The sequence below is a fragment of the Lampris incognitus genome, chromosome 19 (genome assembly GCF_029633865.1).
Source record: "Lampris incognitus isolate fLamInc1 chromosome 19, fLamInc1.hap2, whole genome shotgun sequence".
NCBI lineage: Eukaryota > Metazoa > Chordata > Actinopteri > Lampriformes > Lampridae > Lampris > Lampris incognitus.
In genome coordinates this window covers 26,260,410-26,274,308 of record NC_079229.1, presented here as the reverse complement: position 1 = coordinate 26,274,308, position 13,899 = coordinate 26,260,410, and the positions used below count along the sequence as shown (strand labels likewise).

Here is a 13,899-nt window from a genome sequence, read left to right as displayed (position 1 = left end):
AAGATTACCCCCAAACAAATCCACTGATTTTTGTCTGCTGTTGGTGGTCATGCTTTGGAGCAAAGCTAGACAACTGTTTACACCGTCGGCAAGGCAGAGACAGAAAGGACAATGGGAAACTCTGACTGGACAGATCATTCTTGCAGCTTTCTCTGACTGTGTCGTATCCTCCGATGAAATAGTAGATGTCAGAGCCACCTCAGCTGTTCCTATGCTAGTGTTGCCTTTGAGGCATTGCTGACTCGTGTTTGGTATGCGTATCCAAACGAAGCATCTACTAGCATACGGTTATCATCCCAGTCATATGATTAGCTGAGGACCAAGTACTTTATTCTGGTCCTATAGCGGATGAGGTCAAGCACCATTGATAACCTAATATGGGTCAAACATGCAGCAATTCTGTGCCTCTGGTCGCAAATGTAGGAAGCTCGGATAAGCGTAGCTGTGCGATGTGTAAACGGGAAGTTAATATGTTTTTTGACGTCCCTTCGGCACAACGCTCAACGCCATTATGATTTTCCGGCGCTTTCATCACAATTAACGAACTTCGCCTCATAAGGTTTTGATTTTCCACCGGGGCACACTCACAAGTACAGTGACTTAATATGTCTCTGAAATACAAATACTTTGAAAACAAAGCGCGACCGAATGGCAACTGGTGGGAAGACGAGGCCGTTTGTGGGGGAACACGTAGGGAATAACAAAGTTAGAAGAACATAGCCTTACCTAGAAGCTGGCAGAGAAAACGGGAGTCGCCGTCTGAATACCACGCTAGCTGTGGGGGCTCAAGAGAAAAGCGATTTGCTGTTGCCACTTCCGGGTCGGTTACGGAGCGTCACGGCGCTCTCGAATGAAAGGAGGGTTCGATTTAAGTTATCGGGCGAAGCGGACCGGGCGTGAACCGTCACCTTCTGAGACCCGTTCGCCGTCGTGAAACCAGCCCGACCCCCGCCCGTCCGGGATGCGAACGCCCGTTCAAACGAAATGCTGTACGCCTCACCAAAGCGTGGAAGTGGACGGCTGAGAAGAGGGCAATAAGGAGGAAAACGGAATAAATAAACAAAATAAACGGAAAAATTTTGAGTTTAGAGGATGTAAAAGGATAAGAGATGGAACCCGTGATCAATTAAACAGCAGATTAAGAGCCGATATGAATAAAGGTAGAAGGGGTTTATCCTATAGGCCTAGCAGAAAGCATGGGTTTTGCAGACTTTTGCAGACTACTGCACAGACCGGTTTACTTTGTCCTCAACTTCACTGTTGACTTTTTTTTAATCGTCTTTAAGTTGCAACTTAGCGGACAGAATCAAAATTGCCCCCAACTACAAGATTAAATAAAGATGGATCGTGCATACTCGGGTAATGTGGTCCAAAACACGACTTACACCATGTTGTCAGACCATATCCCTAGTTTCAAGTCTTACTCGCTGAAATAATCGCCAGTTCATTCATGTCCTTATCCTTGTGTGTGTGTGTGTGCGTGTGTTTTATTAAGAAAATGTAACTCAGTTACACCCTCAAGAGATCTTAGTGATTACAGTAATGCGCAGCACCTGTGTACTGTCGCAGGTGTGGCTTGTTTCATGTCTATAAAGTCCTCCAATTTTGGGGGAAGAGAAAAAAAAAGAGAGTGGAATCTATCGTTGTTTCGGTCGTCAAATCTGCCCTTTAGCAATGGGAAGGGAGAAAATCCACATCAACGTGGTGATAATTGGCCACGTGGACAGTGGCAAGTCAACCACCACGGGCCACCTCATCTACAAATGTGGCGGCATCGACAAGAGGAGACTTGAGAAGTTCGAGACCGCTGCAGCCCAGGTATGTAAGGGGGCCAACTGAACCTGCTCCGGTGCAGGGTGTGCCAAATCTGACGAGCCTCGCCGTTTTTGCAGATGGGCAGGAGTTCGTTCAAATACGCCTGGCTGCTGGACAAGCTGAAAGCCGAACGGGAACGAGGGATCACCATCGACGTGTCCCTGCTGAAGTTCAGTACGCAGAGGTACAGCATCACTATGATCGACGCGCCGGGTCACCGTGACTTCATCAAAAACATGATAACGGGAACAACTCAGGTGAGCAGTCTGACGAGCACCCGGGAGGCGACCTTGCAGTGGTAATGAGCGTTGTCGTCGCGCGTGTCGTTGCAGGCTGACGTTGCCCTGTTGGTGGTGTCCGCAGCCAAAGGCGAGTTCGAGGCCGGCGTCTCGAGGAGCGGGCAAACCAGAGAGCACGCCTTGCTGGCTTACACGCTTGGTGTAAAGCAAATGATCGTGTTGGTCAACAAAATGGATTTGACCGAGCCGCCATACAGCCAGAAGCGTTTCGAGGAGGTGGTGCGAGGCGTCGGCGTCTTTCTCAAGAAGATCGGCTATGCCACTGCCTCTGTGCCTTTTGTCCCCATCTCTGGCTGGAAGGGGGAGAACATGATCAGCCCCACCCAAAATGTAAGTTTGGGGGGGGGGGAAATAAAATCAATTTCTCCATCACTTGATATGCAAGTCTAAAATGTTTCTACACAGATGGCCTGGTACAAAGGCTGGAGAGTCAAACAAAGGGGAGGCTATGCGAGTGGCAGAACTCTACTGGAAGTCCTGGACTCCGTTCAGCCTCCGGTGCGCAACATGAACAAGCCCCTACGCCTGCCTCTGCAGGATGTCTACAAAATTGGAGGTCAGTATTGATGCACCTCTGATTTCAGCAGTTTGCTGGCCTGTGAACGACCCCCAACTTGCACCACAGCCCCTCAAATTTTCAAGCCTTGTGGAAGAACAAGTCTTAAAGTTGGCTTCAGATGCAAAGTCTCGGGGGGTGGGGATTCAGCTGTTTTAATAAAATGGATTTGAGTTTCTGCTTCTTGCACATAAGGTGAGGTTACCATGATTTTTAACTCCTTATTAAACATTACAGGAGTGGGAACGGTGCCTGTGGGTAAAATTGAAACCGGGATCCTGAAGCCTGGCATGACCCTGATGTTCTCCCCTGCCAAGCTCACAGCTGAAGTCAAGTCGATTGAAATGCACCATCAGGGTCTGGGCATGGCCCTGCCAGGGCACAATATCGGTTTCAACATCAAGAACGTGTCTGCAAAGAACCTCCGCCGTGGAGATGTGGCTGGCAATGCCAAGGAAGACCCTCCCACAGACGCCACCAGTTTTGTTGCTCAGGTGGATACGATGCAGCCAACCCTGACTGCTGGGGACGTGCGTCTGACTTTCCAGCATTGTGAATTCGGTCTTAAAACTGTCGGCCATCTCCCCTGTATAGGTCATCATCCTGAACCATCCAGGGAAGATCAAGGCTGGCTACTCTCCGGTCCTCGACTGCCACACTGCACATGTGACCTGTTGCTTTGCCGAGCTGAAGGAGAAGCTGGACCGGCGAACAGGGAAAAAGCTGGAGGACCTTCCACAGATACTGATGTCCGGTGACTCCGCTACAGTCAAACTGGTTCCCAAGAAGCCTCTCTGTGTGGAGAGCTTCTATACGTATCCTTCCCTGGGTATTGTATCACTCCGCTTCAGTTTTTTTTTCTTCCCCCCCCCAGTCTTGGCACCGAAAGTTGACCTTGTTCATACTGTTGCTTATTCCACAGGTCGCTTTGCAGCAAGGGACCTCAAGCGGACTGTTGCTGTAGGTGTCATCAAGTCTGTGGAGAAGGCCCAAGGATCCAAGCTTAAACAGCATGCATAATGAATGAAAGGGTTTGGTTAAAAACCTTGTGGAATTGTAACACATTTGTTTAAAAGCAGTTTTTGAGTCCTGAAAAATTGGAAATGTCATTTTGGTTTACTGAGAACTGTAAAAGCTTTAAAATAAGGGTTCTCATTGAGGCTTCGGTGTACAAAGGTTACTTTCATATGTTGGTGTGATTAAACTGCATCTGTTGTTGCAAATGGTTTGTTTGCCCTCTGCCCAGTTTCAATATTGCAAATCTTGTCACCACAACTTTGACCTGTCTTGTTTTCCTGTGTTCCTACCATTGCACAAGCTAGTGGATTAGCCATCTCCATGCTGCTAGTTGCTGAAACATTACCCAGCCAGCTGCAGGTTTCATCAGGAAACCTACTGCACGCAATTGCCCACACTCAATCACATCCACATTACTCTGACTGGTTCCCCGGACCCAGAGTGCTGCCAGCTGCACACCCTGTGGTGCAGAGCTGGAGGCAATGATGTGAACCCCTGGACAGCATATTGGATAACTTGAATGCTGCAAAATCTCATGCCTAAATGTCACATTTTGAATGCAGAAGTTGCCTTGCGCTCGACCCAAATCAGTTAAAGAAGCAGGATGTTATTTAGTACAGCACTTTAATACAATGGAATGATGGGCTTTGTTTTACATGGAAAAAAACTGCAGTTGGTGAGTGAAGACTGGGTGCAGTTACAATGGGTCCCTTATTTTCATTTTTTTTTTCCAAGTCCACTCAGCATTAAGACTAGTGTTGATCACAAACTTGATGTTTTAAAATGTCCCTCAGGGATTTTCAACAATACCGGACCATTGGTTCATGACAAAATCAAATTCATAGTACAAGTGGCATAAACCCGTTGCTAGATGAAACATGACAGTTCAGCATTTAACACAGGAGGTCATGAATAGAACATTAGGCTGTAAAATTTGTTATTGCTATGAAGTCCTTTTTCTTGAGCTTCCCACGTGATTACTGGCTGTAAGAGGATATCATTTCTTGTCCTGCTTAATAGTGGTTCTTCAAACCCTGAGGTGAGCGTTTCAAACGCAGCACTTCACTCAGTTCCAGTCATTGTTACACCATGCACAGAAAGGTCAAAGGACTGTGGAGGTGACATCAGTTGCACACACACGGCATACACAAGGTGAACAGTGTAACAAGGAGTAAATCTGTGACCTACGGTGAACCACAGGCTTTGATATTCCACACAGTAGCAGCAGGTTTCTATACTGTAAAACAATCAAAATACGTGTACACACAAAGCAAGCAAGAACAAGGGACACATCAGATGAATAGCCGTTTTTTTTTTGGTTTTTTTTTTGTTTTGTTTTATGTGGGGGAAGATCAGCGGGGGGGACTCCTCCGCCCCGTCAGTCAAGTATGGTGGTTAACAGGGATGCAAGACACGGATAGTGTGACATGAGCTATTTCACATTCCATTTCCAGAAATATAGGCTGATAATTACTTAGTGGCCAGTAAAATTAATACAGATAAAATTCAAACTCTACCGTCCTGATGCTTAATCCGATGAGTAGAGATCATTGTTACTGGTACATGTTTTGTACAATAAAACATGTATACACACTCACACACGCACACGCACACACACACGCACACACACATTTATATATTTACATACATATATACACAGTAACAGCATAAACATAGACTTTAGGTAAGTGCTAGGAGAGTGGCTTTGTTATAGCCGTGCTATAGGGTTAAGATAATACTGGTAAGGGAAGAATACACGCATTCTTTTATACAGCATGGACGTACGGCATCCATGGGTAGATGAACCTCCTTAGGTTTCTTGTTTTTTTTTTTTTGTTGTTTTTTTTTTCCTTTAGAACTCCTTTAGTCTTGCGACAAGGGGGTGTTACAGTAGCTATTTACAAAACCCCTCGACTCAGGTGGGTGGGTGGGGGGAGCTTAGTGCAAGTCTTTCTGGCTGTCAGTCACTCAGGATGTGCACAAAAGACATAGGGAACACCCCCTTTCTCTCCGGATGCCCTTCAATGTGGCCAATCTGGAAGGAAAGGTTTAAGAGAAACCACGTGAGGACAGGAGAACATCATGGCGTTTCTGTGTTCCGTGTTTTTCCTGGTCTGTGTTTGCCATTGAGCCATCCTGCATGTAGCCAAGACTGACGGCTGCTGAATCTGAGAGTTTTGTAGTTTACAATGTGTGATTGCTGGAAACGACAACGTATCTGTGTTGAAGTCGTTGAAGTGTACTTACCCACCACTCTTGGTCCTCTTCTCCTGTAACTATGATCACTTCTCCTTCCACAAATGTCAGTTCATCATCATTATCAGCCTGGCAGTCATAGATGGTTTTCACCCGGCGAGCTTTGCTCTTCCCCTGGACATGAAAACGACAGAATTCTCATGAGTGACGAAAGTGTAGCACACAGATTTGTTTAACATCAAATCAAGCTATACTGTTAGATACAATATCGTTTCACACTGTTAAATACGTTTGTTAAATAAGTTATTTTCCGATTAAACTTTTTTTTTTTTTTAAATCAGATCAAAATCTATTTTTTGAGAGAACCCGGCCAAGAAAGCATCGCTGGACACATATTCAACCAAAATGACCTTAAAAGGAAAGCGCAAAGTTAAAATTGGATTGATGCACTCTATGAGGCAGCAGTCCCATTTCAGATCACAGGGACTGAGTCTCAAGCACCAGAGGGTGGTGTCTAAATAAAATAGGGGTGCAACTATTAATCGACGTAGTCGACAAAAATCGATGACAAAATTAGTTGCCATCGAATTTAATTGTCGACAATTCGTCGGTTACATCATCGTGCATGTATTTCACGCTGTGGAACTGAAATAAACATCGTTTCACTGGAGCTGGCGATGGAAGTAGCTACGGAGTGAGGCATCCCACTCCCTTTCCAACTCTCTGAGAGCTGCACATGCACAAAAGCAACCGGGAATGGAAGCGACAGGACAGGTAAACAAAACAGTAAAATGGTGCCAGCCGACGCAACGCCATCGCGTCCTAAAACATCTAAAGTCTGGGAGCATTTCACCCTCAACTTGGCAAAGAAAAGGATTACCTGCAAGATTTATAAGGTGGACCTTGCTTATCATGGGAGCAGCTCAATAATGTACGAACATGTGAAGAGGAGGCACGTTGGACATCTGGACGATGCCTCGGTAAGATAGTTAGCTTGTTAGCTAGCTAGCTATACAGGGTTGTCTTGACTTTTAACATTAACATAGAGCCAATACAACTCCGTCTATACCGGCGTGCAGGATTCTAAGAGTTTAAAAGAGTAACGTTACCCTTTTGCCTGACAAATGTCTTTTTTTAATAACGTTTATGCAGTCCGACTCCAAAGAAGAGTAAAGGTACCATGTGGATGGCTTTATGCAAAAGAAGCAGACGTGTACACCGCAGCAAACGACTGCCCTCACCGAGTCGATACTAAACATGATGGTCAATGACATGAGCTATTGTTTTGTGCAATTCATTACCCAACTAGTTGATTAATCGTTTCAATAATCGATGACTAGTCGACTATCAAAATCATCGTTAGTTGCAGCACTAAAATAAAATAAGCTTTGTTAACTAGAAAGCTCTATTGTGTTTTCAAATACAACATGTGAAAAGTACGTTTGAGAAGGGGACGTGTTTACCGTGTTGATCTTCCTGGGGAGGGGCACAGGTGTCTCTGCAGTCCCCGCCGGGCTGCCATTGGTGTCCTCGCTGGGCTGTTGGGAGGGCGTCACTGTATCTGCTTGCTGATTGGGCGATGGCGGGTCTTGAATCTGAGGCTGAGGCTGAGGCTGAGGCTGAGGCTTTGGGGCAGGCTCCCCAGGAGGCAGCCTGGGAGCGGGCTCAGCTGTTCCGGGTTTGGGGGGAATGTCTGTGAGCTGAGGCTTGGGAGGGAGGTCTTTGAGCTGGGGTTTGGGCGGTAGGTCTCCCAGCTGAGGTTTGGGAGGGAGGTCAGAGAGCTGGGGCTTCGGGGGCAGTTCTCCCGGTTTAGGCGGCAGGTCAGAGGGCTGAGGCTTCGGGGGCAAGTCCCCAAGCTGAGGCTTTTCAGGCAGCGGAGCCTTCTGGGGGGTTTCAGATCCTGGCGGAGACTTCTGGAAGACCTCTGGAGGAATGCTGGGTTTTTCCATAGATGGATGGTGTATAGTATCAATCTTTCGCAGCGCCACTAGAGAAGCAGAAGCATGTAAGGTTAGTTACTTTAACCCCAACCATTTACACTGTGAACTCGTTCTTTTGAAACAACTATAACTTAAATTAGAATGAAAAGTAGGAGCGGATGGCAGCAAAAAGCCATTATTAATATCTTTACCTTTTTGAGGTAGTTTGGGGAGGACTCTTGGACCAAGTGTGGATTTTGTGTTGCTTGACGTAGTGCTGAGGAGAGAGGTGCAAATACAGTTAGAAAACAAATGCAATATACACAAAACAGACATGACTACAGAATATAGTACATTTAAAATTTCCTGAAAGGTCTCTCGTTAACCTTAAACCTTTGCCAGCTGTGTATGTGATACCTTTGTTGCTGTGGAATGCCCTCAAACTTGTTCGATACCGGAGACATCTTGCTAATGGGTGGAGGAGTGGAGTCACTTCCTAAAATTTTGACATGGATGGTGATAAATACATTATTCATGACAAATAATGGTAAATACACATTATTTTGATGCACAAATAATAAAATTTGCTATGATGGTCAAAAAAAATAATAAGGGGGGGGGGGATTCTGGCTGAGCTTTCCATAAGCTAGTGTGGGCGAATCCTGCAGCTATAGTCAAATTCAAAACGAGCTATTCCTTGGTCGCTTGGTGGTGTGCGAACAGCAGCAGCATCCCTATTAAACACCAGATTGCCAATTCATCCTAAGATGTGTTTGATTTCTGTCACTCTCCTTGTCTTCTAGTCAACAACAGCTAACTTTTCGATCTAGTGTGGGATGGACAGAATGGCGTAAATGTTTTAAACGTTATGACTTTTTCTTTTTTTTACACGGAACTCAACCTATTCATTCCTGGCTTTCCATTTATAAAATGATAACCTAATGTCAGTGAATATCAGTGGGGGGTGGTGTTGAGACCAGGAGCCGGCTTGGTCCATGTGAAAGCAGCCCTACTGCGTGTGTGTTTGAGTCTCACCCCCAGTCATGCCCCCTCTACTGTGTGGACTGTGAGAGAGCGGGCTGGGTGGGTCAGACAGGGTGCGTTTGTGTCCGGGGGGAGGGGGTGGAGGTCTCTTCTTGGACAGGGTGGAGCTGCCTCCGGGCGTGAGTGTAGAGAGAGGGCCAGATGAGGGAGGAGCTGGTGGAATGACACATAAAAACACATGAGGTAATGGGGAGAATGATGGGTGTCAAACATCCCGTCACCCCGGATACCACCCTCTGGAGCGGTACCCATCATTCAAGTTTACCAACAGGAACTGGAGAAGCTGAGGTTGGTACAGGGAGCACAGAGGAGAGGAGTTAACCAAGATGGATGGTCAGAGAGGGGGGGGAAACATATAAAACAGGGCAAAGAGGGAAGAGTTTCGTTGTCAGATATACCGTCAACATTTTCTGGATAAATTTGGTGCGACATGTTACAACAAAATTAATGACAATAAACAAAAAATACTGCAAAACACATTACACAGGAGCGTGTGGAATTGAAGACAGAAAGAGGCACGTCAAAGGGTTGTGGGTGTGTTGCATTCTGGGTATCTCTCTTTGGGAAAGGCGGGCGTGTCGATCAGCGTGCCTTTTTTTCTATTAGGAATCTACAGTCCAAAAAGCGCTTATCGCTTGCTATCAATCTACATTCAGGTCGGACGAAGGACAGCTAATAGAGAACTCAGCCAGAGAGGAAGGAGTCAGCCGTGATGTAACTTTACAGCTCAGGGATGGCGGGACTCGATTTCACTGTGATAAAACCGCATGTAGGCAAAGAAATTATTAGCCAGACATGGCGAGCCTACACAGTCAATATTATTACCAAAAACACCACCACCCTTACATACTGAGCTGGAAAAGGAAGAACAACTGAGGGGAGAACTGGATATGGAGGCACGGAGCCGAATAAGGGGGAAGAACGTAAAAAAACAAAAACAAAAGGATATTCACTGATGTATGGTCGAGTGCCAGCCAGAGTGGCGTAGTGCGAGTGAGAGCCAAGGAATGCCAAGTGTGGAGCTGAAAGAATAGAGAGGGGAAAAAAAGAGAAACAAAGAGCGAGATGAGGAGTGTGGGAGAGAATATATGTCAGTCTTAAAGGAGCTGCTCCCACACACTGTAAAAGCACAAGATGAAATCTTATCAGTGGCAAGCAAAGCAAAAAAGAGGAGAAATAGCACAAAGCTAGCCTTGAGAGCAAGGCTTTCCAGCACCCACTGAAACCAAACCTGTGCTGCCCGTACGATACTCTACACTACCGAAAAAATGTCCATCTCGACAAGCCGTCTAGTTAAGAGCCATCAAGTGAAAAGCTTATGGCCAAAACAGATTCCCTCATGTCAGAACTAATACAGAAATGAGTGTCTATACCTTGAAACCCGGCAGAAGAAGGAAGGTCACGTCATCAGTTACAAGCAAATGGTGATTTAAGAACATTCTTAAAGCAAGTTATTTTACATTGGGAACAAATGAAATCATCTCACCACACACAGATTTTTTTTTTTATCCCTCAGGAAAAAACAAGACTTGACAGGATGGATATTTCAGCAGTTTAAGCTTCCGCAGAGTGACATTTTAAACAATATACTGTGTTGTGCAGACCATACACCCTTGTGCTGTGGTTGTCATAGCTTTAACTCCTGTCAAGAGGGAGGAATGTTTTTCTTAATTATAAAACTGCAGCGCCAGGCAGGGCCTCGGTGGCTGGTCGGTCTGATGCATCTAGGGTAATGATGGAGAAGGGTTGATGGGTCCTTACATAATCAGGCGTTAACATTGTCGGGACGGTAAACGAGGGCTCGATGTCTTGTGTATCTAATTTCCCTTTCACATGCTTGACTAGCCCCGGCCAGCCTCCTCCTGCCCTTTTCTGCAGCCACCGCTTTCCTGAAGGTTCTCTGTGTAAGCATTCTTAATGACACCTGCTTCCCGCCCTCTTATCTGTGTGGTGACAAATTGCATTCCAGTGGAGGGTGTGCACACGTGTGTGTGTGTAAGCGTGCATGTGTTAATGTTTCCTTGTGTGTATGAGAAGAGAGAGAGAGAGAGAGAGAGAGAGAGAGAGAGAGAGAGAGAGAGAGAGAGAGAGAGAGAGAGAGAGAGAGAGAGAGAGAGAGAGAGAGAGAGAGTTCTGCTCCCGATTCTGTCATGGGATCGTCCCGGGATCAAAGTTCAACAGGCATAGATGACAAGTTGCAGCATCTCTCTTCCCTCAATGATAACCATACACAGTAAAGCAACCACATCACCTGTAGATGAATTTCATTACAGCCTAACATTTGCATGACACAGATTGGCAGAACATGATATCTCATACTGAGCTCAGTAACTGTCACTGTTACAAAGCTAGACTATGATAAAAGTGTGGGTGCTGGCTGAATATGAACATCAGCACAGGTTCGGACTTGGGCTCAGCAGGCCTGACCTTTGCCCTGGTTCCTGGGCGGCAGCGGGGGTCCGTCAGCCACGGGGGAGGAGGTGAGGTCAGTGGAGGCGCTGTACATCTGGTTGGTGAAGGCGCTGTAGGACAGACGCTGCTGCTTGTCCTTGTGGCTGATGAAGCCGGGCAGGGACAGCTTGTCGTGGGGGGAGAGGCTTGAGGAGTGGCAGAAGCTCTGGGGCCTCGGGGAGCGGTCCTTCTTGATGGGACTGGGCTAGAATGAGACACACAGAGCAAAGACAGATGATGGATTACATTTAAGTTGGACACCGCTCTTCATCTGATGGATCCTTTATCTGAAGCGCCTTCAAACAAAACTGGCGATTTTTTTTTTTACGGGTTGAATAGTAAATGGTTTGCCTTAGCAGCTTAGTATGCGTGGCGTGACTTAGACTTGATCAAATGACAACCAAGCATTGCTTTGCTCTGACCTTGTCATCCAGGTCATCATCGCTCTCATCCATCTCCTCCAGTCTAAGGCTCCATTCGTATTCCACATGGATGTGAGGGTTGAATTTCCCCTCAGCAGCCTGCACAAGCTGACACACAAAAACTCACATGAGCGCGCATGCATGCATGTGCAAATACACACATACACACAGGAAACTATATATGTACAAAGACAACATCAGTTATACACTCTGCAATGGCAGACTAGTTGTAACCACCTTACAGTGCGGTTTGGTACATCCCATCACGCAATTTTTACATTACATTCAGTGTTGCTTTTATGTAAGCGCACGCTCCTCTCATACCCAGTCACGCTAAGAGTAAACATGCTTCAACACTTATTTCCACTCCGTTGATGCTGATGCCTGAAGCGAGATTTAGACCTTTGACTGCCATCTAGTGTTAATTCTGCCCTACTATTGGTCAACCCAGATCTGATCTGCCACAGCTAACGCTACACTGAATTTCAGCCCAGTGGTTGAGGTGCATGTTTTCTGGCTATCCACTATGGAGGGTTGTACCGGTGTATCACAACTGGCCGTTAGAGTCTATTCTGCTATTCAAGGCTGCAGCTGAGATGATGCTGTTTCTGACAGAGAGCTATACTTACTGCCTCTTCGCACGGAGTGTTCCTCAGTCGCCTAGCAACATCCAGAGCTGTCTCTCCATTCTGATTGGCTGGGGAGGGAGCAGGAAGGATTAACCATTAGCCTCCCATATGTATGTACAGATGACATGGACAGGAGTAAGTGTGAGTAAGTGTGACTCACTGATGTCAGTGGCCGGCTTGCCCCTCAACAGTAGCTTGAGGCACTCGTGCTTCTCGTACATGCAGCAGTAATGCAGGGCAGTGTTCCCCCACTCCGTCTGCTTATCAAGGTTACCACTGTGGGATTCATGCACATGCACACACACACACACACACACACACACACACACACACACACACACACACACACACACATTAATGTATGCATTCAGTTAGGACAGGGGACACAAGCTATTTTCCACAGTCCTGCATCCTCAGATTAATGTGGTGCACCATTATCCAGGCTCCCTCCATTTAGTACAACTGTTGTGGGAAGTGGTTCTGCTGACTATTCATGACAAACGATCCAGTTCTTTACCAAGCCAGAAGTGGGCTGCCATGTCAACGGTAGAATATAAGTAAAAGGGATTGTAGCAGTGACTGCTGAAATATCACAATACTTTCATAAATGTAAGAGTAGAAATCAGTGCTATGTGGGAAATAAATGTGAATATTGGGAAAAAAGGAGAAAAAACCCCAATAAAATGACTGAAAACTCAGCCCAGACTGGGGATTTAGAAAAACAAGCCAGCCTCCTAATAGCCGTCTTTAATTGCCTGTCAAAAAAAACAAAAAACATTTTACACTCCAATTTTAACAGCAGGTAAACAGCCCTGTGTCGGTCCTTGCCAGTCCCCAGACAGGCTAAGGCGTTAAATCTAATAACAAAGAGGAACCATGACACTGTTTTTGTGGTCGAGCTATTAATTAATGGGAGAGTTCCACTTCGACGGCGTTACATTCAGCCTGAGCAACGGCGAGTAAACAGTCAAAAAGAGGGGAATAAATTAAGGCACAGAACAAGTGCTTGACCCAGTTCTCTTTGCCTTGTGGGAATCTACGCTGAGCTGTGCAGCGCTGAGCTTTGCTCTGCACGTCATCTTTTTTTATCACGCAGTGGTGCAACATAGGAGCACCGCTTTCACACAGCCACTTAGACTAAATGATACTAAACCTTTTCCAAGAATTATTATATCGTACTGTTGGACCCTGCTGTAAACCGGTGGGTATTAAATGTTATGTTTGCTGGGCTATTTTAGATGGATAAAAAAAAAACAACATAAAACTAAAAATCAACACCAACCCACAATTACAGAGACGTGTTTTTTTTTTTTTACAACAATTTGGCATTCTGGCACAGAGGATGATGTCAGATTTTACCTGTTTTGCACAAGGAAGTCCACCAAGTGCAGCGAGGTCTGGTCAGCAGTGCGCACCGAGTAATGTAACGCTGTCTCTCCAGCTTCCTGCAGGGGGCCATAAAACACAGCAAAGACAAGGTGAAACAATCTGGACAGCATCCATTCTGTATTCTCATTCTCTCTCGCTCTCTCTATCTGTCTCTCTCTGTCT

The 13,899-nt window shown here is 46.0% G+C and overlaps 3 protein-coding genes across 4 annotated transcripts in view; 1 reads left to right on the top strand and 2 right to left on the bottom strand.

Moving 5' to 3' along the window:
• The window catches only part of fam49bb (family with sequence similarity 49 member Bb), a 49,794-nt gene extending 48,999 nt beyond the window's left edge, over positions 1–795 (bottom strand). The window contains exon 1 of the mRNA XM_056299451.1: positions 727–795. The gene's annotated coding sequence lies outside the window, so the exon portion shown is untranslated. The remainder of the gene's footprint in view (positions 1–726) is intronic.
• An 879-nt stretch (positions 796–1,674) lies between these two features.
• Positions 1,675–3,865, top strand: eef1a1l3 (eukaryotic translation elongation factor 1 alpha 1, like 3). The gene is made up of 7 exons (XM_056299538.1): positions 1,675–1,818; positions 1,893–2,072; positions 2,148–2,444; positions 2,520–2,670; positions 2,908–3,164; positions 3,265–3,499; positions 3,593–3,865. The coding sequence occupies exons 1-7, from the start codon at positions 1,675–1,677 to the stop codon at positions 3,688–3,690; spliced, it is 1,362 nt and encodes a 453-aa protein (XP_056155513.1). The 3' UTR covers positions 3,691–3,865.
• Positions 3,866–5,506: 1,641 nt separating this feature from the next.
• The window catches only part of asap1b (ArfGAP with SH3 domain, ankyrin repeat and PH domain 1b), a 55,081-nt gene continuing 46,688 nt past the window's right edge, over positions 5,507–13,899 (bottom strand). The window contains exons 18-28 of one of the 2 annotated variants that reach the window (XM_056299536.1): positions 13,708–13,793; positions 12,509–12,624; positions 12,349–12,416; positions 11,720–11,827; positions 11,274–11,502; positions 8,838–8,999; positions 8,220–8,298; positions 8,015–8,079; positions 7,347–7,870; positions 5,935–6,057; positions 5,507–5,722 (exon numbers count right to left, since the gene is read on the bottom strand). In XM_056299536.1, the coding sequence (XP_056155511.1) occupies positions 5,648–5,722; positions 5,935–6,057; positions 7,347–7,870; positions 8,015–8,079; positions 8,220–8,298; positions 8,838–8,999; positions 11,274–11,502; positions 11,720–11,827; positions 12,349–12,416; positions 12,509–12,624; positions 13,708–13,793 (1,635 nt within the window). In that variant the 3' untranslated portion in view covers positions 5,507–5,647. The remainder of the gene's footprint in view (positions 5,723–5,934; positions 6,058–7,346; positions 7,871–8,014; positions 8,080–8,219; positions 8,299–8,837; positions 9,000–11,273; positions 11,503–11,719; positions 11,828–12,348; positions 12,417–12,508; positions 12,625–13,707; positions 13,794–13,899) is intronic. The other variant, XM_056299537.1, reaches the window with a different exon arrangement.